Raw genomic sequence first — 27,066 nt, forward strand, 5'->3', positions numbered from 1 at the left:
CAATTACATTCATTGTTTCAATAATTCCAATACTGTACTATACAATAGAGTTTTTAGCACCCTGCTCCTATGATGGTGTTCTATAATAGAAAACCTTCATTTTCTTGCATCTTTTGTACTTAAAACAGCTCAAAGTGCTGTGCATAAAATAATATTAAAAGATGAACTTCAAATATATATAAATAATAGTAGAATAACATAAAAAATGCATTTATTAAGAAAGGCTCTGGTAGACTACTAACTAGGATTAAAGGATCAAAGTGAGGATATCTTCTTTCACGTTTTTTATGGTAACACTTCTGTTTCCATGAAAATAACAATCGTCAGGTGTGAACAGGTCACATGAATTTTTTTGACCTCTCTTGCTGTAGAGAAAGTGGTCTAAAGTTTCTCTCTGCTCCCCCCCATCAACTGAGGAAGGTTTTTGTGGTTTTTCTAAAGCAGTGTTAATTTATTTTTCCTTTTCTCCTTCTTAATCCTACCAGCTGTGTGAATGGGAAGGTCATTATTTATCCCTTCAAACACAGCATTATGAATAAATGATGGCAGAGACATCATTGTTATTTAAATTAAAAGCAATAAAAGTCAAAGAAAGCCAAGCTTTCATAATGATAACTTAAAGGTCATCTAGTCACCGATCCAAGCCAAAGTGTTTTTCTCTCTCTCTCTTAAGTGGAGCATTTGAATGGGCTGGCAGTCAGCTTTACATTTCACTTTGATTCATTGTTCAGTCTGAAATGTCTGTCCTTGGGGTAGGTAGCTTTACACCATGGCAAAGCAAAGGTTATTTGTCTGTTGAAAAGCAATGCTCTGATCATTTTTCCCAACCAGTTTGATAATGAACATTTCGTAGATCAACTAACAAACCCTTGAGCCAGCAGGTTTATCACCCTCCCCTCATTTGCCAGTGCAGAGAATAATTTCAGCCGTAATGAATTCAAGAAGAAGCGGGTCAATTATTTTCCCTCTATCACTAGGAACAATAAGCTGTGAAGAAATATAAAAAAATATATAATTTTAAATTGAAATTATTGGAATTTTCATGAATAAATTTGATGTAATGGCAATAGAGCATGACGGTTTGTAGTCCTAGAATCCAGGCTTTCATTGAGCGGCGACTTCCCTCACCAGATCTCTAATGGCTTTTTTTCTTCTTTTTTTAAGCTTCAATTGTTTTTAATGTGACAATGCTCCAGTGTAATTTGTGTATGGGGTTAAAATAGGGTAAATATTTGTTCATTTGTGGAGATGATTGTGCAAAGCAAATTGGAAAACAATCACGCGTGTATCGTCAGTCTTTGTTCACCTCGGTGCTTATTGTCTTCATCGATTCAATCCTGGAAACTCTGAATGGACTTTTGTCACGTTGGTCCACAAAGAGACAGCATCGCTCTACTTACAGATGAAATGTGACTTCAAAAACCCTGAAGACCAAGTGGAAGAACTTAAACTAAAATTAGATAGGAAGATGAAAAAGAAAAAGAAGGGGTTTAAAACGGCGTACGGAGGATGCCTTGAGCTTGCTTTAATTTGTTTTTTTCATTATGTCTGTTTATTTTTTTAATTTTAGTGTCATTAGTCCCACTGTAGTAGTAGTACTGTGTAGCACATTATTTCATATATTAATCACATTGTCTTTTCATTTTAGTTTTGGCTGTACTGTACTGAGGAAAAGCTTATTTTAGAATAATGAAGTCTCCAGACCAGTTTTCTTGCCTCCTGTCAGAGTTTACACTTGCTCCATGTTTCTTCCCCAGACTGTACGGTTACCATCTGTCATGCCATACAACATAATGTGCAGCTCTTTGCTCTGCTCTCTTCCAGACCAAATGGAGCTAATGTGTGCACACTCGAACACAAAAACATCTCGAAAAACGCCCACTGAAGTAAAAGACATTGTGTCCGCGATAGCAGGTGACTAAACAAAAATAATAGTTTGGGCATGTGTAGCGGTAAGAACGTATATATTTCAAGGTTCCAGGGCATGAAAAATTCACTTCATGAGCATAGTTTTTTAATATTAATATGTGTGTCCCCCAGCCTGCCTATGGCCCCCCAGTGACTAGAAATGGTGATCGGTGTAAACCGAGCCCTGGGTATCCTGCTCTGTCTTTGAGAAAATGAAAGCTCAGATGGGCTGATCTGGAATCTTGCTCCTTATGACGTCATAAGGGGCAATGTTACGTCCCCTTTCTCTGCTTTGCCCGCCCAGAGAATTTGCCCCCCATGAGAGAGAAACATCATGGCTTTCAAATGAGCAAAGTGGCAGTTGGTCAAGGCCACACCCCCAGCCTCCACCTTGCCCCCCCTCTCTCCTCCTCAAAAGCTACAGACTCAGAAATGGCACATACTAAGGAAAGCTCATTGTGGGACTGGCTCTAGTGGCTGGAATTCTGGACCAAGGCTTTATTTTGGGAAAGAGACTTCAGATACAGTACTAGGGGACCACTAAGGTCTATATAAAAGACTTCAGATACAGTATTAGGGACCACTAAGGTCTATATAAAAGACTTCAGATACAGTATTAGGGACCACTAAGGTCTATATAAAGAGACTTCAGATACAGTATTAGGGGACCAGTAAGGTCTATATAAAGGGACTTCAGATACAGTATTAGGGGATAGAGGATGGATACCCGACCCGAGCCCGACGGGACCCGACGGTACCCGACGGGCCGGGCCGGGTTCGAACAGATTTTTAGAAAGGATGCTGGGGTTCGGGTCGGGCTCGGTCACATCAGCGCGATAAGGCATTGAACATTTTGAATTTAAAACAGCTTATTATGTAGGTAATGGCGCTTGTTGCCCCGTGTGCATTGATGCCTCATCTGTTGACATTTCCGAATGCCTTCCTACACTTGCTTAATAAAAGCGGGCTTTCCACACAAACATTCAATCTCATTAGTATGAGAAACAAATGCGATTTCAACTGTGTCGGGCTAGGGTCGGGCTCGGACATAAATATCTTAATGCCTGTCGGGCTCGGGTCGGGTTCGGTTACTGCTCTGTCGGACGCGGGCCGGGCTCGGACAGAAAAATCCGGCCCGATCCGCACTCTATTAGGGGACCAGTAAGGTCTATATAAAACCATCCAAAGAGCACCATGTCATGGGACCTTTAGTATTATTCATTTGCTGATAACGTTAAGTCACATCAGAATGTTGCTTAAGAAATATGCTTTGTACAACTTGAAGCAATGATTGCTAACTAAAATATGCTTATAACAATTATCTTCAAGTATCATTAAAAAACCTTTTACTAAAGTAGTATCATTAAATGTTCTTTAACAACAGTGTTTAAATTAACTGGAAGCTCACAATGGCAGCGTTGATAACATTAAAGCTATAGTGCGGGGTTTCTGTCTCCCCCTTGGGGAATTCTAAGTATTGACAACAACAGTGTTGGCGCGGCCACACGGCGCAAGCTTTCCGCAATCGCGCATACTGACAAGTCCAGAGAGAGGTGTGTGGAGCTGAGAACCCATTTTGGAATGGCTTGAATGTAACAGACGTCCAATAATATCAAAATGTTACACACTAAAGCTTTAAATTGAAATATAATGTATATTATATTATGCTGTACAACGTTTGACGGAAAAAACTCACTGCTTCTGATTTGATTCTTAAATCCCATACATAATTGACACAAACTTTTTATTTGGGCAAACGTGGTGGACTTAAAAGGAGTGTGAGGTGGACTCTTTATTATGGAGGATATCATCCTCCCCCCTTAAAAGTCTATGGAGAGTTTTAACACCGGATTTAGTGTATAAAATAGGTCATTAGCTGGGCCAAAAAATGGTGTCAAGATGAGCAGGGGGACAGTGATGGGAGATCATTTTTAGATCATTTAACCACAATCTGATACATATTTAGGTAAGATGATCTCAAAAACAGTACCTCGAATAGCACAAGAACACGGACAACTTAATATTTATTTATACTAAAACTGAAAGAGTACATGTCCAATTGTTACCAGCAAACGTAATAACGCCATTGAGTGATGTGTTGCCACCCAGCACTGCTTCAGACTGGATGGGCAATTCTGGGCGCCAAATATTCTCCGTCCTTCCACAACAACTGTTGAAGCACCCTTTAGCTCGCCACTTGAGCCCAAACTGCCACTGTGGCAGTACTTAATGGCCCACAATGGGAAAACATTGTTTATAGCTATGACAGACCATAACTGGATGATGCTGACGCAGGTTAGCACATGGAAAGAGCATGCCTACCCAGCCAGAAAAGTTATAAAGTATATATTTCTATATCTGAATGTTTCTATAGCTGTCTGTTCTGCTGGCACCAACACCCTGCTGCACACGTGCAGACTTGCTCTCCCAAAGCTTTTTTTCAACCTTGTTTTGGAGCACTGTTGGCTTCTTCTGGAGAACTTGGCTAGATTTACTGTACTTGGGATCAGTACATGTTCCCCTGGTGTTTCCTCAAAGCCTGTATTAGTGAGAAATGTCACCCATCGTCAGTATGCCACAGTGTTTTATAAAAAGGGAAAAATTACTATTATTAAAGCTACAATGTGTTAGATTTTGTCCCATCTAGCGGTGACATTGTATATGACAACCAACTGCATATTACTTTCTAGCCCCTCCCGTTCCAATCAGCTATCAGGTTCCCATACATATGCAAGCTAATATTATTAATATAATATATGGCGTATCAGTGCAGAAGCAAGGTTTGTGTGTTTAAATAAAAAATTTTGAGCAGTATGAACAATGTAATTGAATCCAAAATGATCTCTTAGTATCTCCATGGTTACACGCAGCTGTTCCAGCTGTAGCTGGTCTGTGTTACATGATGTGAGTGGTCTGCCAGGGAAATCACCACACATATGGAAAAGTGTCCTAGACGTCATTCTAGCGTTGTGCACAACCATGCTATAGTTAGCCAAGCAACTATAAAACTTTGAATTTACACGAATAGGCAGAATGACCTTTAGAGAAGACAGCAGGGAACTTCGGCGTCCCTTTTAAAGTCCTTGCTCCTTATGAGATCTTTCCATCTTGGAAAAGCCACTCCAACATTAACTTTTGTCTCGTTGCTTTGCCTGTCGCGTTGTTGTTTTAATTCTTTTTTTTTAACTTGGCGACTCTGTTACATGTCCTAGAGAATAGCCGTTATCCTCCATGACAACAGGCTTTCAAATCTGCCGGCAGCAGTTGGGACTCGTGAGTAATCTTCTCCTCCTCCCTGGCATTCGTCACGTTGCCAGTGTGTAAAAGTCAAAAGCGAGAAAGGCAGAATTACTGTATGTCCCTGTTTGGTGAATGTATTTTAAAGATGGAGGCGCAACATGGCGGCGAGTCACTCGTATGTTTTCCGAGTCAATCTAAATGGCAGATTCTACGCTTACAAGAATACTTTGATTACTTGATTACACATGAATGCGCACATACGTATGTGTGAAAGAACAGGTTTTTTGTTGCTAAGACTCAACTCAAAAAGTTACACTATGGAGCTTTAAGAAAGTACATTTGTAGGAATGCAGGCAAGCAACAGGTTGTGTGTGTGTGCGTGTGCGTTTGTGCGTGCGTTTAGGGCAAGAGGACTTTTCTTTATCGTTCGTTTTGTTTGATATTTGAGGAAAAATGCATTTTGCAGAATGCCTGAAGAGGTTATGTATCTAAGTGTGCCTTGTTATCAACTTCTACACACTGAAAGTTATATTTACTCATATTTTGGTGAAAAAGCAAAGCGGAGTGTGTGACCTCAGCGCAGCGTGCATCCTCTTGCACTACAGTTTCTTGTGTTTCTCAATGGGGGAAGTCTATGCATCGTTAATCAAGTCTGTCGCTCACAGCGGTGGGCTTTACTCAGTAGTGAGGATGGAGGGAGGAGAAACGAGTAGCAGAGGAAGGCAGGGGGAGAAAGAGAGTCCTAGTCTTGACCTTCCTCGGCGGTGCTTGCAATAGCTGTGCGTCAGGCAGTGCTGCACCACTGAGGCGATGGTTCTCAAAAGTGGGGGTTGAGGGGGGTTACAGGGGGTCTCCAGCTATAAGTGAAATAACATATTTTTACTATAATTACATCTGTAATTAACACATTGTTTCATAGATTCATTCATAGATTTTCTTTAACAAAACATCTAAAATTAAAAGTCCTATCATATGGGGACCCTTAGACCGTGGTCTAGTTTCTGTTAGTTTAGGGTCCTTGATGTTTGAGAACCACTGCTCTAAAGTTACCAAAGGTTTTACAGGATTATCCTCGGGTCGCCTCTGGACAGGTTGGCGCTGCTTTTACCTTTCTTTAACTTCTTCTGGTTGCATTTTTTTCAATTCCATTTGTTGCCTCCCTGAGGAGACTTGACATCATGTGAATTGTAAAGCTTAAGGAGAGCAAGCGAGCCGCCAAATGCATGTGTTTCTGTTCAGGGGAGCATTGATATGAACATGCCTCGGCATAGTCAGTGAAGTGCACTCAGGGCCAGCCTTGCCTTTTCTCACACAGAGTCAATTAGGGAGGGATTTGAATGGACTGAAGTGGAGCCTCCAGTGGGGGGGGAGAGACATGGAGCGGGGAGGGTAGGCATTCATGATACTGGATGGACAGACAGACAGAAAGACGGACAGAAAGACAGGAAAAGATAGATGGATGGAGAGACAGACAGACGTAAATAGAGATGGAAATACAGACAGACAGACAGACAGACAGACAGACAGACTGATGGAAATAGAGATAGACAGACAGACTGATGGAAATAGAGATGGACAGACAGACAGACAGACAGACTGATGGAATAGAGATGGACAGACAGAAAGAAATAGAGACAGACGGACAGACAGAAATAGAGATTGAAATAGAGACAGACAGACAGAAGGAAAGAGAGACAGACAAAGAGACAGCTCAACACGGCTGTGAGCTTATTTATAGATTCACATGTGTGCACCAATGAATCTCTCCCGGTTCCTGGAGCGGCGCCTCACGCTGTGTTTGGTCCTCAGCATGACTGATTGATACGACTCATTTACTGGCTGCAGCAGCCTGTTAGGACCAACAGGCTGTGAAAAATTAAGATATCCTAATGAGGAGCAGATAAGGCGCACAGCACAAGTTTGGATGATTCGATCTGATTATGACCATAAAATGCTGTCACTCCTAATGGATAATGTTACAAAAGCCCTCTAATTTAACAAGCACCCTTCCCTCCAGCTCCAGTAGATTGAGATGTAATTGAAACAATTAGAGACGGAGGAGGTGGAGGGCTCGCCAGTCGCGGCTAGGAGAAGAGAAGGCGAGGCCGAGAATTCTCCAGCATCCCTCTGCTTCTCACAGCTCTTCAACTGCATGACCTCTGAGTCAATTGTCCCGATTTGTGTTTTGTTCCTCCATTTATTTTAATTGAATGAAAATCTCAGCCTGGACAACTCTCTTCTTATTTGTTGGGGGGGGGGGGGGTGATCCATTTCTAGTGCACATCCTTTGCTCTGTCCATCATAGTGGAATCACTTTCAATTAATATGACTTGATACAATTCAGGCTGCACTGATGGAGTTAGCTTGTTTATGGAAACATGTCAGCCTTTTAGGGGCGCCCACTCTCTTTGACCCCCTCAGCCGGCGTCACCCTCCGCTTGCCTCGTTTAACGTCAGCAATTCAGCTTTATCCTGCTTATTTTATTAGATAATTTCACTCATAATGCCTCCCTTGTATGGTGTTAACTGGTGGTGCAGGGTTTAGACACTGCCTTCTCCCGCAAACTGCAAGGTGAGCTCAGCAGTGCCATTCAGCCAAGCCTCCGGCGGAGACGTCTGCGTGGGCAGAGTGTTCATTAATTTCCACCAAAAAAACGGTGAAAATATATAGATAGGGAGGGATTACCTCGATCCATGCGGTTGAGTGGTGCACACCTTCATTGCCTGCTCATCTCGGGCGGTAATGTGCGTGGAAAGAGAAGATGTTCCCCATAGCAACGCAACCTCAAACAGTAACAGTGTTTTTCAAAGACAGGAGAAGCAGGATGCTTGGACTGCCACCAAATGTAAAACAAGAGCTTTCCACTAAACAAACCCCAGTCTCCAAGTCCTTCCCAGCACCAGATGATGGTAGTAGAGAGGTTCTTGAATCAGTCACAGCATGTCAGTGGCAGGGCAATGACCTCATCTTGCACTGCTAGTTTTTTCTTTCCTTCATTTTATTTCTGGCTCTGCCTAATTAATCTGGGCACTCTGGTTGGCTCCTGACAGCAGGCTTGTAAAGTAAGATTTGTGCGCTGCTCATTATCATTGATGAAGTGGAGTGTCAGTGGTGCCAGGAAGCTCTGCTGGTCGGGGCTGATGTGGGTGAGCTGGTGGTGGGGAAGTCGTCAACCCAGTCACTCCTTTCTCCGCTCCGACAGTCCCACTCCAAGATTAATTGCTCCCAGACCACTTTTTGCGGTGAAATTGAATTGTAATGATTCATAAGGAAGTGTAAAGTGTCTGATTGTACGTGGATGTGGAGGCGGCCGGGGATGATCCCCGGGGTATATCCTGCAGATTCAGTCGTTTAGCCCTCATATTGGAACTGGGGGGGGGGGGGGGGGGGGGGGGGGGGGGGGGGGGGGGGGGGGGGAATTCATTTTAAAACTCTATCACCAGTGAATTTATCCATATATTATCTTTCCATGATGCTACTTATCCATTCTGCTTTAACAAGATACCTTTCGTTTAAAAAATGTCTTGAGAGTAGACACCTGGTAATTATGACCAATCTGCCGTGGTTATTTGGAAATGTTATCTCCATGACTCTTTTTTTATTATTTTTTTATTGTAAATTCATTTAAATACTGTAAAGTATCACAACGCTCTCACTTATCACAGAGAAATGTACACAGTATCAGAAACTGTGCCTTTAAACGAGCCACCAGGACTTCCCTACGTTGTGGTGTCACAGCTACAGTACACTACACACATTAGACTTAGTTTCAATTAACATTCACACAGCAATGGCACAACATCGGGAGCAAATTGGGGTGTCTTGGCCAAGGAGACTTTGACATGGGACTGCAGGGGCCAGGGATCTAATCACTGGTCTTCAGGTGGGTAGACGACCGCTCTACCACCTGAGCCACGGCCACCCAACCAAAACCTATATATAGATAGAAAGTTCTGCTACAGCGCCGGTACCGTCATTCCCCGGCTGCTGGCGGTGCAGATGCTGAAGACACTGAATCCCTGACCAATCACAGCAGACTGGGCTTATCTGGATGGGGGCTTAAAGTGACAAGTGCTAAAACGAGTGTTTCAGACAGAGGGGGGCTACAGGTATACTTAGACTAACAGTATGAAAAAAAAAATAGTTTTTTGAACATTAAAGGTCCAGTGTGTAACGTGTTTAGTTGCTGTAATACCTACCGCGAGAGAGTTGATCGCGATATATCTCAGTGCTAGATGGGAGAAATTCCCACACATTGGACCTTTAAAGCATGTAACCATGTTCTAGGAGAAACCCAAAATACAAGTATGAACCTGACAATGTGCATGTTAGACCTCTAACTATTTATATTGTTGATAATTTTCACTCTATTGGTTATGTTTCTGTATGTACTTGATAATTTCCCTGTTTTTTTTTTCATTTATTTTTTTTCCTCAATCAACTTTTTCCATCTTCACTCATATTCCACTAGATACAGTATGCACATACTTTCATTGTCCTTTATATTCTACTGTATTGCTCATTATCAATATACAGTAATATTAAATATAGAGCTTGAACTGTAAAAGCATCTCTTTTGTTACACATCTTCAGGATTTTTTTTTTTAACGCCAAATTAAATGTTGAATTTTTTTAAATATTATTCATTCTTTTTTTTGTATATGCTTTTTATTTTTGATAATGAAATACTGGGATACCCCCTTTGCTCCTTTTTCATCCCCTTACATACATTTGTTTATTAGGGTTAAAATGGCCGAACATTTGGCTAAATCTCTCACATTTTCTGAAACTTAATGTTTGACTCTAAAAAATTTGTCACTCAGAAACAAAAGCTTCATAAACAAATGGCATTTTTTTAACCCATGAAAAGGGTAAACCCAAAAATTATTTTTACTATAAACACCCAGTCAGGAAGAAAAACGGAGAGATTAGATTAAAACCGGTGGGAGGGTTAACCCATCTTGTCAAACCCCTTTTTGGGGTATCTCAGGGACGTTTGCACTTTTGGGGTTACCCCCAAGGGTAAAAGGTCCTCACACCAGGCTTGTCAGTTTGTGTGTTTAATAAAACCCAAAAGAATACCCGGAAGGCTGGGCCGAGGATCTGAGGCAGTGCCGGCCAGAGGATGTCAAAGGCTGAGAACTTAAAACCATGTGAGGGAGCCGGGGCGGGTTTTCTGGCGCTTGGGAACGCCTAAATGGGACACAAAAGGTAAGGGGGGGGGAAGAAGAGTGAATTGAACAGATGGTGATATAAGAGGGCAGAGGCTCTATTTAGGTGACCACCTTCTCTAAAAATTTTATCGACAAATTTTTTGTCTTTCCCGGAGGATTGGGCCCGTAGAGTAATATAAAGGTTTCCCGACATGTCAAACATGTACAGCAAATCACCAGCAGACTTCAGCTGTCACTGAATGGATCGAACTCCCCCCCCAAAACGGCTGAAATCTATCACCAAGGTTTTAAGGGGGAAAAATTTTTTTTTTTTTTTTTGAAATTATTTTACTGTGGGTTTTAAAAATTTTTCTTTTTTATTTCATCATCTCCCTGCCCCGCACCCTACAGTCAGGGTGTTATCTTTACTCTGCCCTGTGTTCTTTTTTTTTTCTTTATCAGAACTATATAGCAGCACTGTGTGGGCACATGTGCTCAAGATGCATGTTTTGGTGGCCCCCCTGTTTCCCTCTGACCTCTGAAAATGACTCCTTTCGGCAGGAAGTGTGCATGTAGGCAGGCCATTGGCAGGGCATTGATTCCACGGTGGGATTTATTGTCGAATCCCTCCGTTTGGATGAGAGGTTCTGACCTTGTCCGTCTCAGAAAGGGAGAGCTGATGCCTTACTACCCATGGGCTGTAGTGAAGTTATTAAAAACTCCATTTCCGCCATTCAAAGGTAGACATAACTCACAGTGGGGATATAGAGATGTCAAAACAGAGATTGATCTGAGAGAGAAGTGTAATCCAGAAAAAAACTTAGAAGAAAGAGGTAAGAAAGACTTAGGTAAGAAAGAGTGCCAGACCTGAAATACTGAGCTTTAGACATCAGTCAGAGCCCGAATGGATCTCTCAGCTACACATCTATCAAACCCTTTTTCAATAACCCAACTCTGTCACTCTGCAGATCCTGAAGGAGTTAAAGGATGAGGACTGGGACATGGGCAATATCGTCCACACACTGACCAACAGGCGCTATGGAGAGAAATGCATAGCCTATGCAGAAAGTCATGATCAGGTAGGCGGTTTTCCTCCCAGATCCCACTTTATAGTGTCAATAAAGTGTGGATTATCTTGCGGTGGGTCATAAAACCTAATCCACCTCTTCAGGCTCTGGTTGGGGATAAGACTCTGGCCTTCTGGTTGATGGACAAGGAGATGTACACCAACATGAGCTCCCTGATTGCCATGACACCTGTCATCGACCGCGGCATACAGCTGCATAAGATGATCCGCCTCCTCACTCATGGTCTGGGTGGAGAAGGCTACCTCAACTTCATAGGTGAGTGGTCCCGGTAACACGCAGAGAACCTAGCCCTGCACGTACGTAGAAAGGATACTGTACACTAGAGTAGACATAAAAAGTATTGTATTACCCCTTGTTATGTGCATGTCAATACAATCCTGTTTTTTAATGGCGTCCTTTGGAATATTTCAATTGAAACCATCTTTATTTGCATAGGATATTTCAGCAACAAAGGCAATTCAACATGCTTTACATAAAACCTTAAAGAGCAGTTAAAAACTATTTAAAGAATATAAAAACAGCTGAAATAAAATATGACAAGTAGAAAATACAAGAACGAAAATCACAGTAAGAAAAATTAATAATAATTTATTTTTTTAAAGGCAGCATTATCATAATTAAATTCCATTTTATTTATATAGCGCTAAATAACTATAACCATTATCATAATCTATTACTAATTTAAATCACCTGGCAAGCAAAAATGCTAAACCTTACCTTGTTCATCTTAAGTGTAAGGATTTGCCTTCCCTTCTCTTCTGTATAACATTTAAAATTGAATATGTTTTCATATTTGGCTTTACGATTTTTTTTTTAATCTTAGTCCTAATATACTGCAATTGTGTGTGAATATATATAAATATATATATATATATATACACACACACACACACACACACACACACACACACACACACACACCACACAGTGAGGTTTGTGTATATTAATGTGCATAAAGAAGCCAAGAAAGGATGAAAAAATCTCCAAAAGGCATCAAATGACAGATTAGACATTCTTATAATATGTCACAAAAAGTTTTATTTCCAACATTTACACTTTCAAAATAACCTTGATCCCCCCCCACCTTGGAAACGCTTCTTGTATCCAGCCAAGACTCTTTAATTCTTGTTGGAGGTATCTTCGCCCATTCTTCTTCCAAAAGTCTTCCAGTTCGTTGAGATTTCTGGGCTGTCTGTCACACACTGCACTTTTAAGGTCTATCCATAGATTTTACATTATGTTGAGGTCAGGAGATTGTGAAGGCCATGGCAAAACCTTCAGTTTACACCTGCATCAGACTTGTCTATATGTTCATGATTTTTGTGGTGAGGACGGAAAAGAGGTTTTCTTCTGATGACTCTTCCATGAAGACCATGTTTGTACGAGTATCTCTTTATAGTGGAATGGTGTAGCCCAACTCCAGGGTCTCCAGGTCTTTCTGGATGGACCGGTCAGTCTAACGGGGGTCTGGACTTGCTTTTCTCCCAATCCTGCGAGCTGTTCGGTCTGATATTGTTCTTAGTCTTCCAGATCTTTAACTTCCACTGTTCCTGATGACGGCCATTTCTTAATTCCATTCCCAACAGAGGATATCGGCATCTGAAAATGCTTTGCTATCTTCTTCTAGCCTTCTCCTGCTTTGTGAGCATCAACTATTTTCAGTTCCAGTTTTCTAGACAACTGCTTTGAAGAAGCTATGGTGCTGACTATGATCAGGTCATAGTAATACATCGATACATGTGACATTGAACAAGTAAGGTGCTATCAAGGTCAAGATTGTGAGGTAGCTAAAGTCACGTCAACAGAACAGATATACACTGTACCCTGCATGTACTCTAGGTGTTCTCTGAACAGATATACACTGTACCCTGCATGTACTCTAGGTGTTCTCTGAACAGATATACACTGTACCCTGCATGTACTCTAGGTGTTCTCTGAACAGATATACACTGTACCCTGCATGTACTCTAGGTGTTCTCTGAACAGATATACACTGTACCCTGCATGTACTCTAGGTGTTCTCTGAACAGATATACACTGTACCCTGCATGTACTCTAGGCGTTCTCTGAACAGATATACACTGTACCCTGCATGTACTCTAGGTGTTCTCTGAACAGATATACACTGTACCCTGCATGTACTCTAGGCGTTCTCTGAACAGATATACACTGTACCCTGCATGTACTCTAGGTGTTCTCTGAACAGATATACACTGTACCCTGCATGTACTCTAGGTGTTCTCTGAACAGATATACACTGTACCCTGCATGCAATGCACAACTTTTCTCCTGTTGATTCAAGTCCTCTACGTTCAACAAAAGCTTAAGCTTTAGAAGACTAATCAGGTTTACCTTTGCAATAATTAAGATTTGCATATTCATGAAGTCTTACATGACCCATATTCTGCTCATTTTCAGGTTCATAATTGTATTTTGAGGTTGTACCAGAATAGGTTTACATGGTTTGATTTTCAAAAAACACCATATTGTTGTTGTACTGCACATTGCTGCAGATCCTGTTTTCACCCTGTGTGTTTAGGTCTCTGTTTAAGCTCCAGAGTGAGACATCTCTCTAGTTGTAGCTCCAGAGTGAGATATCTCTCTAGTTGTAGCTCCAGAGTGAGATATCTCTCTAGTTGTAGCTCCAGAGTGAGACATCTCCCTTCTAACCTATCTTTGTTGGGAGATGCACATGCTCAGTAGCTCGGTAAGATCCCATCAGCTTGGTCAGTCCAAGGCAGGATCAGCTGGGAGACTTCTTCTAGACCAGGGCCACTTGTGGAATACCTGCACAACAGGGACAGGAAGTAGAACAGGGACAGGAAGTAGTTCTTTTGGAGATTCTGGTCCACTAGTGGCTGTTGGAGCAGTGTTTTCCATTAAGAACGAGCTAGCATGCTACGGTTAGCCACCTCGTCTCTAGTGACGTAGAAAGCCGTAGAGATGTTGAACAGCTCACCTGGAGACTGAAGACAGAGGACATTCAGAAACCGGATCTCACTCAGAACACCATGGATGTTTTTTTTTCAAGTTTGTATGTGTGTGGAAGCACCAGAAACACAAAATAAATCCCCAAATTTTTTTTTTTCCCCATATATGGGCATTGTAAAATAGCTTGAAGTAGCCCTTGTCATTTGTTTTCCATTTGGGGTGAAGTGCTCAGTTATTAGATTTTTTATATTTCTTTCATGGATATATATCTCTGAAGTAGCTTGCGACCAACGAGTCAAGGCTGGCGATAAGCATCAAAGGAACCTTTTGAAGTGGGGTTGACATTGATACTCACTTTCCAGAGCTGATGGTGAAAAACAGGACACAAGCTTTCTACGATCAGATAGGTTCCCTGATTTTTTTATTTATTTTTTAAATTGATTCCAATTCTCAGCAGTCACTGTTGAGACGCTTCTCATTTTCAACACATCATCTGAGCTCTGGCATGCTTTATGGAAGCCTGCTGCTAAAGATAATAAAGTGATAATTAATGCTGTCGGAAGATGACCTTGGTTGAAGGGAATGTATTTACTTGGATGAGCCACTCTCTGGTTTAATGTAAATACAGCTTCCACTTGTGATGTGCAGCATTTTAGCTCCACCTGGTGACTGGGTGATCCAGTCAAACTCTGAGTCCAAACTATCAGAATCTGAAGCAGGAAAAAATGTATTGCCAGGTAGGTAGCACTTACTAGGATTTTGCTTTAGTTGATGGTGTATACAATATACAGAATACAGAAACAAATAAAACATACATACATACATACATACATACATACATACATACATACATACATACATACATACATTAATCACCACTACATTCATCTGACAGCTTGAGTTACTAGTTATTTTACAAATTAAGCATTTTGCTCACAAAATACATTTTATTATAAATTAAACCACCCAATAGTATACAGGCCTACTAGTACAGAGCAGCTCAGCTGGTTAGCCAATTAAACAAAGTTCATTGACAGAACTGTTTGTATTGTTTCCAGTTTCTAAAAAGAAACTTTTAAGGGTTATATCAGGGTTAGGCTTAGGGTTAAGTACATTTTCCTGGTGATACTTACATACTTTAATTAAGTAACATTTTCAATGCAGTACTTTTAATTGTAACATAGTTCTTTCACAGTGTAGTATTGGTGTTCTTAAGTGAAGGATCTGAATACTTCTTCCTATGCTGGTATTCGATGCGATGTCCAGTCTTACACAATAAAAGGAATGATAAACTCTGTGCGTGTCTGTCCGCGTGGGACAATCAAAGCAGCTGCTCCTGGTGGACAACCATAACAGAGCAGCTCATAATGAAAAGGATGTCACAGAACTGACCCCCATGCGGTCAGCTAAAGCACAGTCAATAGTAATTTCTATGTGATTCTCTGGCTAAAGGCACACTCTGCTGTACTCTATGGTGCTTTGTCTCTCATGGACTTTTGGTTTCACATTTACTCTCAGCCAATCAGGGCTCCATCCGAATCATCAAGAGATTATATAGTGAGTAAAATACAGTACTTAAAATGTCAATTTGACAATGAATTCAATCAATAACAACCATTTTTAGGAGCTTCTTGTTTCGGTTGATGGCTGATTAAGCTAGCCCCCCCCCCCCCCCATTAAAAAGGGGGCTTAGGTAGTCGATGCATTACAGATCAAAATGCTTCAAACTGGCTAAATAAGGCAATGATAAAAGAGCATGAAAAGGGACATGCAAGTCAATATAAGAACTAACACTATATTTATAAAGCCATTTAAAAGCCAAGTCCAGTTTAGTCACTTTATGTTGAGTATAGGAGCGTTTCATTCAGAACCAGAGGGTTTATATTCTCTACAGTTTCCACTTGTAAAAATGTGGTTGATGGTCTTGTGTAAATTTTGGTTCTCAAAGTGGGGTACGGGAACCCCCGGGGTCCTTGAAGGAGTTTCAGTGGGTCCCTAGCAAAAAAGGAATCATTTATTTCACTATAATTCCATCCCTAAGTGACACAATGACAGATTGGATGACTATTTTGGTTGAGAGTTTCAAACATTTTCTGTAATAAAACATCTAAAAGCAAAAGTCCTGTCAGATGGGGGTCCCTAGGACAACATCTGTGGTCTAATTTGTGTCGGTTTAGGGATCCTAGACATGAAAATGTTTTGGAACCACTGGTCTAAGTAGTAATATATGTGCTATATGCATGATATTTACCTATGTACTATCTATACATGTGTGTTCACGCTTCCCATTTTCCTCGTTTGCATATTCCGTCTCAGTCTTTTCTGAGTATTATCCAGGAGAGTAAATGAAAGACTGAGATTTGAACCCAGAAGGCTTTTTCTCTTTATTGAAGGCTCTCTATTGTGAGTAGTTATATAATTGAGACAGTTATGACATTTCCATTTTACTATTTTTGTAAAAACGTTTTTTTAATGCAGTTAATTTGTCCATTTTTGTTTGTAGGTGTTGTTGTAGGTGTATCATAGAAGGACAAACTCTTCTGTAAGATTAACAGAACTGTTTTAGAGAGCATGAAAAGTACCCAAATAAAGTGAAATGATTTCCACCTTATTAAATTGATTACTTAACAATTATGCCTAATTGGGCTCCATTCCCTTAAATCAAAGTTGGCACAATTACTTAGACAAAGGCAAGCTAACAATCCAACTTTAATTTATTTAAAAGTAATGCTCAGTGATTTGAAGAGCAGAGATATGGTGTGGAGTATTAGAAGGCAGAAAAAGGAATATTGTCCTCTTTTGACAGCTCTGCCTGGCTGACTTAAAGGATGGTGCTATCAACTTTTGATAACGGTAAAAATGGATGAACATTAAATGCTCTTTTCCAAAGAACACAATATCAGGACAGATATACAGAAACAGAACATAAAAAAGTTTTGCAACACTCTGAAGTTCATCCCTGAAAACTTTCCAAAGTTCAGGCCATGGGGTGATCATGGGGGGGGGGATCAAGTAGATCTAAGATGACGGCATTTAGTCATTTAGAGTCCTTTAGTTAGCGCTGATCAAGAGCAAATCGTTTGAGTAAGCAAATAATTTTCATGTGCCTACCATAGAGAAAAAACCCATGTATTTACCCATGACCAACAGCAAACAGCACACAGAAAGGGGACAAAGGGAGTGCACGTATTTGGGATGCTGAGAGATGGATACTGTAAAGGCTGTTGGAGTGTCGATGACATTAAAGCGCCGAGTGGTGTGGGAGTAATGAAACACCTCACTGGTTTTATCATTACATCAGCAGGGACAGAATGGAAGCGCTTGCACTTCTGACTTTCAGGGCTCACGGAGACTTAAGATAACCTTGCAGATTTACAGTCTAAATTGTTGAGCTAAAAACTTCTCCACACACTTTGTATTCATTGAGTGCTACAATGCAACCATTATACTGCGGCCTTAGTCGGTGAATTGATAACCAGCGCTTCTTCCTCATACATTTCAAATAGATAATTGCACTGAGATCTAACTCAGCTAACTGTGCTTTCAGACTTGTGCTTTTGGATGAACACGTCATTCCCGTCCCTGCTGTTGGACCAGTAATGCCTATTTAATGTGCAAACCGGGAGTGGGAGTGTATTAACACAGTAACGAGAAATCAATCTAGCAAGTGCAAATAATCATTGCAGCGTTTTTTTTTCTCGTTTTTTTCTTGCATTTGCTCTGAAACCTGTGACTGTCGCCTTCCCGTCTCCTCTGATTCCCTCATTGGTCTTCCCTGGCCAGAATCCCTCCAATGGAAAGCTCATTGATCCTTGGCTCCTTCTTGTGCTGCTAATTACTGAGGGGACTGTGTCACTGTCAGGCCCTTATCAGATGCAAGGCTGTGTAGAGGAGTAATGGGATGTGCCAGCTAAAAAGCTGTCTGACATAACCTTGTGTAAACAAGGTTGCCCCCTATTAATCATATCATTATTGGAACCACCATACAGTTAAGCACCAACATTATCCAACAAACTAAGTTTTTTTTGTCACCCTTTAGCATTCGTGCAAAATCTTAGCGCAACTTCTTAACAGACTGTTCGTCATTCATTTCATTTTGGGGTTTTCAGTCAAAATAGACATGACCCTCCCTTCACCAGGAATACATTTTTCTATGAGTCTCCAAAATGATTGGGAAACAAGGCGTGACCCTCCCCAACAATGTATTGATGCCTTCTGTTCCGGTTTGTGCTTTGGTAACCATTGCTTTATACAACCATGACATACATGACTTAACCTCTGCTTTCTCATCTTCCACATCACACTCCACTGTTATGGGGGCCATTTCACTAGATTTATGTAAATGTAAATGAACTGTTCTTACATAGCGCTTTTCTAGTTTTAACGACTACTCAAAGCTTCTAAATAGTACAGGAACCAATCATCATTCACACACATTCACACACATTTACACAGTGTGGCCGAGGCTGCCGTACAAGGTGCCACCTGCTCTTCAGACACACACACACATTTACACCCCGATGGGGCAGCATTGGGGGCAACTCAGGGTTCAGTGTCTTGCCCAAAGACACTTCAACATGGGACTGCAGGGCCAGGAATCAAACCACTAACCTTCAAACTGAGCCGCGACTGCCCCCTAACAGCCACTCACTAACAGTGTTATTTAAACATAATAAGTATGAAAACTAAATGCACACTCCCTGCATTACTTCAAATATTAAGTTACTCCTCTACTATACTAGTATTCACATAAAATAAAACAATATAACATTGAGCGCATTCAGCAAAGCACACTAGTTAATAACTAACAACATGTCACAACATGTGAACTGGTTGCTATGGACTCGTCACTAGGCTTCCTCAGTCATTGGATACTTTAGTGGATAGGTAAAGCTGCCGAAGCTGAGCGTTATCCACGACTCCATCTCTCAGACGAGCGTCGGTTTGGGAGCGTGCATGCGACCACTCCTTCCTCTCACATGACTTGAAAAGGCTTTCGTTGGCACAATTTCACAAATAATCAGCAGGTCCCAAAAGGATATTTGAGTCGGGTACGGCTGCAACCTGGAGACTTGGGCAGTTAAAGAGACCTCCCGTCTCATGCTCTCCCGGCTGGTGCTGTCTGCAAGCTTCGACTTTTAAAAATAAAAGCTTGCGTCTGGTCCGCTATGTTTTCGTACGTTGGTGTTTTGATGTTTTTGAACTAAACAGTAGAGCAATCATGCTAATGAATACAATTATTTTTTCAGCAGATGTCTTAGTTACAACACGATGGAACTAGCGAAGCAGTTTTTTGTTCAAATGTGCGGGCGAGATTTAATCAGTTTGGGAAATCGCACAGTCTCTGGCTGACTAAACAGGGAGGGGCCCATCTGCTAGTGATGGGGGGGGGGGGGGGGCGAGACTGAGAGCGCTACATGGGAAAAATAGGCACCAAACAAGCCACTTTAAAATGTTGCTGTTTTCATGAATACAAACGTTGGATGACCCTGTCCATAGACATAAAAAATAAGACATGACCTTCCCCTCAACAAAGAATTAAAAGACATGACCGAACACTCCCTCCCTAAACTAAATAAAAAAAATTTCCTTTGTTCTTTTTTCATCTTTCAATCATTCATTGGTTATGATAGAACATTTAACTTCTTAAGTTGTTATCTGGAGTTGTGGTGACATTTTTTTATATGTATTATTAAATATTGCTTTCAGAAATCCCTAAACTCTACTACCTGAAAAAAGTGGATACTTTTCCGTAGGCTACTGTAACTTTTTTCATGAGTTTTTTTATTTTAATAAAGACTGAGTCTACAGTCATACTAGTGCCTCTATTAGGCTGTATATGGACAGTGGTGCTTTGAGCTAAATGCTAACAATGACAATGCTAAAATGCTGATATTGAGCAGATGTAATGTGTACCATGTTCATCTTAGTTTAGTGTGTTAGCATGCATACTTTGCTAATTAGCACTAAACACAGAAGTTAAGCTGAGGCTGAAGGGAATTAGTTTTGCAGATATTTGGTTATAAACCAAAGTGTTGGACACAATACAAGCTATGAGGTAAAGAATAACTTAATTGTCAGTTTATACTAAAACTCATGTCATCATTAGGCAGTTCCATTAAAAGAAATGCGCACACAGGTTGAACATGCAGTTACATGCTAAACACGTTTCATAAATTAAAAAGTAATAAAGAGAAATAAAGAGACAAAGAAAAATCACTGTCATGACAATTATACATAAGAAATTATTAGTGTAGTTTAGTAGTCATCAACTGCTCCACAATTGTAAAACATCAGCATTGGCTGACACCCAGCAGAATAAGCTGTCATAAGGACACAGATTATTATCACATTTTCCTCAGATGGCAAGTGTAACAAAAAATAGATCATACACAGTGCAAATTGAAATTCAAAACTTAGCCTATTCACAACGATAAAACGCCAAAATGAAAGTTCAAAAGTAGAAAATATGTGTCTTTGATAAACTGAAAGTTACTTGCTGTCGCTACGGTCCCTATTTATTATCCTCATGCCCCCCTGGTTAGCGTAGGCGTCTGGTGGCTGTTAGCGCAGTGTCTCTTTGTGACTTTAAATAGTCGCCTATTCACTGAAACCCCAAGTTAGCAGCACAATGACTTTGGTTAAGCAACAGGATAGAATGATGTACTGTAGAAAAGAACTCTTCAGCCTGTTGGGTTTTTGGGACTCTACATCACCTATTGGAGGGCAGAAGTTTGTATTCTGGGTTTAAAACATGCACCTTCCAACGGAAATGGTGACAAATTCAATTTTTTCATAGTGCAAAATCATAAGAGTTATCTCAAGACACTTTACAGTTCTAGACCACACTATAACACACTTATAATTCCCCTCAAGAGCAAGCGTTTACCATGACATTTAGGGAGAAACCTCAAGTGGCGAGGAGAAACTTCCTTTTAGAGAGAAACCTCTGACAGATCCAGGCGCTTGGTGTCCGACTGTGCCGGTTGGGGGTGTGATGAATAGTTATAGTTATAATAAAGATAATGGAACTATGACTAGAAATAGAAATGAAAACTAAATAGAAATGTAGTAGTTTATGGTGTCGCACTGCAGGACATAGCAGGACGTAGCAGGACGTAGCAGGATGTAGCAGGATGTAGCAGGGCGTAGCAGGATGTACCATGGCGTAGCAGGATGTATCAGGGTGTAGCAGGGCATAGCAGGACGTAGCAGGGCATAGCAGGGTGTAGCAGGATGAAGCATGGCGTAGCAGGATGTATCAGGGCATAGCAGGGTGTAGCAGGGCATAGCAGGACGTAGCAGGGCATAGCAGGGTGTAGCAGGATGAAGCATGGCGTAGCAGGATGTAGCAGGGCATAGCAGGGTGTAGCAGGATGTAGCAGGTCATAGCAGGGCGTAGCAGGGTGTAGCAGGACATAGCAGGATGTAGCAGGGCATAGCAGGATGTAGCAGGGCGTAGCAGGGCATAGCAGGATGTAGCAGGGCGTAGCAGGGCATAGCAGGGTGCGGAGCAGGACCACAGCAACGGCTGTATCCCTGATTTAGATGCCACCCTAATCCAAGGAAAACTGCGGGCCAAAGAAACATAAGGAGAACAAGCTCTCCAGAGCTGAGTTAGTAACAGGCATTTCTGGGACATGGAGGCACACAGATGGAGAGATAAAGGAGAGAGGAGCTCAGTGTGTCAAAGGAAGTCCCCCGGCAGTCTAAAACCAGTACAGCAGAACTAAGAGCTGGTGCAAGGCAGTTTTATAAAGGTGGGTAGATGAATCTGACGATTCTGAAGAGAAGCAGAGAAAAAGGGGTGCCATGTCTGCAGCTATACAACCTCCCCCGCCGGTCTAGGGGAGCCTGATAGCTGAAGGCTCTGGTCCCCGGTCCCAGACCGGGAGCTGGTTCCACAGGAGAGGAGCCTGATAGCTGAAGGCTCTGGCTCCCATTCTACTTTTTGCAAGTAATTCTGCATTCTGTGAGCGTAGTGCTCTAGTGGGACATGAAGTTACTATGAACTCTTTAAGATATGATGGTGCCTGATCATTGATTGCTTTGTAGACCAGGAGAAGGATTTTAAATTCAATCCTGGATTTTACAGGAAGCCAATGTGGAGAAGCTAATACAGGAGAAATATGATCTCTTTTCTTCTTGTCAGCACACGCGCTGCAGCATTCTGGATCAGCTGGAGAGTCTTCAGGGACTTATTTGAGCATCCTAATTGTAAAGAATTTCAGTAGTCCAGCCTTGAAAGAGATTGAGGAACATGTGTAGCAAATCGTATGGTAATCCAATTAATAGTTGTTGATGATGTTGAATAATAGATATTTCACTAAAAACCACAAATGTCAACATGCTGGAGGCAGCAGAGGAACAGAGGATCACCAGTTAGTCATCCTTTAGGGACTATGCATGTCTATATGTCAAATGAAATGGCAGTCCATCCAATAGTTATTTAGATATGATATTTAGTCTGGAACAAAAGACATACTGCCATCCCCAGAGCCATGCCAAAAAACTCCTCTTAAAGGACAATTTGGGTCTTTACTTTATATAATAATAATAACATTGCGCTCATCATGTAAATTTCTGAGATCAAAGGAAAGACAGTTCTATGGAAACAAGCATTCCAGTTTACAGACTGACTTCATGGGTCAACTCTGACCTACTAGATTTTGCTTGGTGTGGGTGTGGGTGTTCTTGTGTGTGTGAAATCTACCTGAAAATTAATATTTATCTTCCTACCCGTCTGACTTCATTACAGTAAAAAAACCTGCAAACTGCAATTATCCTTTAATGATTTTTTAAAAACCCTTGTATTTATTAAACAAGAACTCTGAAGTATTTTATCTCAGATAACAGTAAGCCTGATATATTATGAGACAAATGATGATTTTATTCATGTGTGTATTGTGGTGAGAATCCATCATATTTCATTCTCGTTACCGAATGTGCTATCTGGTTTATTTCAGCTGCGAAGAGGCAGAGGAAGGTTATTATCATGGTGATTAATGCAGGCATATGGGAGGAACGTTGCCGTGTTATCGTAGAGGAGAGGGAAATGATTACCTAATGGAGGTGTGTCCAATGTGTTTCTTTAAAGCTAAAATGAAAAGAAGAGTCAAAGGCTTCCACAGAGCACTGAATCAACCTGTACAGGAAATCAATCATCTCTACTAGATTTATAAAATAATAACATTAGGAAAGTGAAAATAAATACAGGCAAAAGAGGCTGGTGCACTTCCACGGTTAATGAAGCTCTGGTGGGAGCTTGTATCAAAGCCCCGGCCTGTATCTGGGCGCGCTGTCTTCCACAGATTAGAAGATCAGGTTTTTTCTCCTCTAACCCCTGTGTTTTTGTGTATGTGTGTGTTTTTGTGTATGTGTGTGTTTTTGTGTACGTTGGTGTGTGCACATGCCCTCCCTGCCCCCATATGCCAAACACACACTCTCACAGAGCAAGTGAATGATAAGGATTAGCTCATTAATGGAAAAGTCCACTCTGAAACATTTTCACACTGTTCAGTAACAGTTAGCCATAGACTTTCCATTCCTGGGTACAGTTTGTTATGTGGTGGTCTTCGTATTTTGTGCAGGTCAAGTGTGGGCCAGTAAAAGAAGTCACATCACGTTGAAATATTTGAAAATGCAGTGTGGAGTAACAGTTCATTTATATGCTCATTAGTTTTGCCCTGACTGTGTCGTTTTGCCTGTTGTTCAGTTCACTGAGTCTAAAAAGATCCATTGTTTCCTTTTTAGCTCTGGTCCATTATGGGTTCACGCTGACTTGTTACAAACAAACCAAGAGTTGTGAACATAAAGTCACATGGACTGACAGGTTAACTCATTTATTGGACGGTTTCGGTGATCTATTCTGCATCCTCAGTGCTACAGGCTCCTGTGAGGATAATCAAAACAAAATGTACTCCAGTGACCGACACACTGCGCTCATGGACGTATTTTACCCGGTGGTCATACAAAGTTCACACAAAGAAAAATCTGATGATCATGAGCAGGAGTTCAGACTGGAACAGAAATGAGATTCTTGTCATAATCAGCAGACATTGACACATTGGTTTAGTTTAGCTTTTGATGTCATGTAAATGTCTTATATCCGTGACCACTGAGCAACAGACCTGTTTTGTCACCTTGTCTAAGTGCATTGGTTTTGTCAATCTGACCAAATGACAATCTTCTCACCTTCCTAAATCCGGAGTTGATGCTGGACATAGATAAGCGGAAGGGACATGGGCCAAACCAAAAAATCAAATACACGTCAAATACATTTTTCCCAAAGATGGTTTGTGTTCTTGTAGGTAGTTCTTATCATGCTAATGTTAGTTGAAGGGTTCATTTTTCTGATAAGTTTGGTTTTACTAGTTATTTGATGCTAAGATAACGGGGTGAAACGTCAAGATTGACAGCTGGGATTGGCTGGGATTGGTCATGAGTATGGGCGGGACTTCGATACGGCGGTCTGTCTCCAAAGTTACAGGTTGGCAGCGCCCATAACTGGGAATTTCTTTTAGCTTTACTTTTCTACGTTGGGAGGAAGGGGAGACACTACGTCCATCTTTATATACAGTTTATTTCCTAAATGAACAAGACCTAATTGAACCAGACGGGCAACCATGGCATGAGAGATGTCAATCAAACTTACAGTAAGCTTTAGAAAATGTCTGCTGATTAAACTTCAAGAGAATGCAAATGGCTTATACGTTTTTTTGTTTGCTTGTTTTGTGAGCTTTGCACTGAGCTTTTCCATCCAAAATGTGTTAAAACATTTTGCAGCTGTGAGTAACTGCACCATTTCCCTTTGTGCATTGCATTTTGGGACAACACAGTCCATAAACAGCACACTCACAAATCAAGCAGATGTCTCAAAACCTGCTTAGAATTATTATGTTGCATGGAATTGGGACACAGCTCTGGGTAGACTCAGCCCTCATACACATGACACATAGCTGAATACCTGTGAAATGCATTTGTAGCTTGCCTCTTCGTGGATGTGAAGTACAACAACCTCTTTGGTGGTTGAACTGTGCATCACACACATTGATCCATCGCTGACTTTTGCTTCGCCATGAAATGTTTAACACCACTGTGGTTGCTCTTATTCAAATCACATGCTCTCCACATACTGTATGCAACACAGTGCAACACAGAGAGCCCATTTCTCCAGGGCATGTCGAAAGTCATTCTGGGAAATGAAGGAACTCAAAAGAACTGTAGATGTTGTCGAGCCAGACTGAGGGCGGATACACCAAAATCGTAAATTATGCATCACATATTGATGCCTACAGTGAAAGAGTATATGAATGTGAATTTTTTTTTCCTCCTTGAGAAATGTGTTCCCTGAGGTAATCACAGGGCTTATTCCTTAGGTGTCACTTAAAGGGAGGCGCCTCTAGCACAGTGTTTGAGAGTATTCTTTTATGCCATTTCTCCATCTTCACAGGTCTTGATATTATGTGAGTGCTACCTGAATCATGCTTAGTCTGACTGCCCCTGTAAAATAATAAGAAAGAAATCATGTTGTTTTCTTGAATGAATGTTGCTAAATTGTAGCAATTTTGTTGAAGGAATTTTGCAAATTGTAGCAAGTCCTTGGCATCTGTCATTAACACGGTCTGTTTTTAATTTTTAAGTTTATGTTTTTGGGGCTTTTCCGACTTTAATTTTTGACAGGACAGCTAGGTGAGAAAGGGGGAAGACATGCAGGAAATGGTCACAGGTCGGATTTGAACCGTGGACCTCTGCGTCGAGGCATAAACCTCTGAGTACATGTGCGCCTGCTCTACCACTGAGCCAACCTGGCTACACGTCTCTGTTTTCTACTTGCTTTTTCAGGTGGGCTGAGAATGTAGACAGTATATAGTTTTCAATATGATTTGTTGGGCTTTTAATTGACAGGACAGCTTGAAGGCAGGAAAGGGGAGAGATGGGGGGGGGAACGTGCAGCAAAGTTGGATTTGAACCCACAACCACTGCCAAGGACATAGCCTACAAGAGGTGCACACTCTACTGGATGAGCTAGAGGTTGCCCCAGTATCTTGTTTTCTGTTGTTACCCTAGGTCTATAATAACACGTGGAGCCATTGTTAAGCCATGTAGGCTTATCCACTCATTCCGCCATTCTTTGTGCTGTGAAGTATGTGCTTGGCCAATCCATAGACTGTATATAAAGTGGGACCACGCATCTCCACTCCAACTGTACTGTAAGCCGACAGTGGGACAGTGGTGGTGTTGTTGAGCATGGAAAGAAGATGACAGTGGAGGAGGGCTGTTTCCTCCTCGAGGCTCTGCGGTCCCGAGATTGACACACAGTCCCTCTAGTGGCAGCAGAATACTCAGGAGAAATCCTTTGTCTTTTCGCTTGAGGGCAGTCATGCTTACCAGACATCCGCTGCCGACTTGGGGCCAGGGCCTTGACATAGCCCACAGCGGCTGTGACATCCACGGGGAAATTGCTCATTTGTGTTGCTGAGGCAGATACAAAAACAAGTCAGTCAAAACTGGAAGCCCTAACCGTTAAGAGACTCCTGCCATGATGCCTTCACAGTTTTTTTTAGGTGCTGGGGTGATGTAAAATGGCTTGGAGGGGCCCTCTAGGGCCACAAGGGGGAAGCTTACTGCTGCTGGCCTTAGACACAGACTTCAAAACACTGGGAAAGTCTCACCAACCTTACTCACCTGACTCACCAACATCCCAAAATGAGAAGGACCAGAAGTTTTCAGTCCGGCCAAGAAG

General features: G+C 41.5%; 1 protein-coding gene and 1 long non-coding RNA gene across 2 annotated transcripts in view; both read left to right on the forward strand.

Annotated features, from left to right (window-relative positions):
• gbe1b (glucan (1,4-alpha-), branching enzyme 1b) overlaps nt 1–27,066 on the forward strand; it is a 117,239-nt gene that overhangs the window by 49,824 nt on the left and 40,349 nt on the right. Inside the window, exons 11-12 of the mRNA XM_032504108.1 lie at nt 11,271–11,381; nt 11,474–11,645. Of these exons, the coding sequence (XP_032359999.1) occupies nt 11,271–11,381; nt 11,474–11,645 (283 nt within the window). The remainder of the gene's footprint in view (nt 1–11,270; nt 11,382–11,473; nt 11,646–27,066) is intronic.
• On the forward strand, nt 15,960–21,713 carry LOC116672535 (uncharacterized). Its single transcript, XR_004327579.1, has 3 exons — nt 15,960–16,456; nt 21,507–21,509; nt 21,704–21,713. It is a non-coding gene; the product is annotated as an uncharacterized LOC116672535 (long non-coding RNA).

This window comes from Etheostoma spectabile, chromosome 3 (assembly GCF_008692095.1).
Source record: "Etheostoma spectabile isolate EspeVRDwgs_2016 chromosome 3, UIUC_Espe_1.0, whole genome shotgun sequence".
Classification (NCBI taxonomy): Eukaryota; Metazoa; Chordata; class Actinopteri; order Perciformes; family Percidae; genus Etheostoma; species Etheostoma spectabile.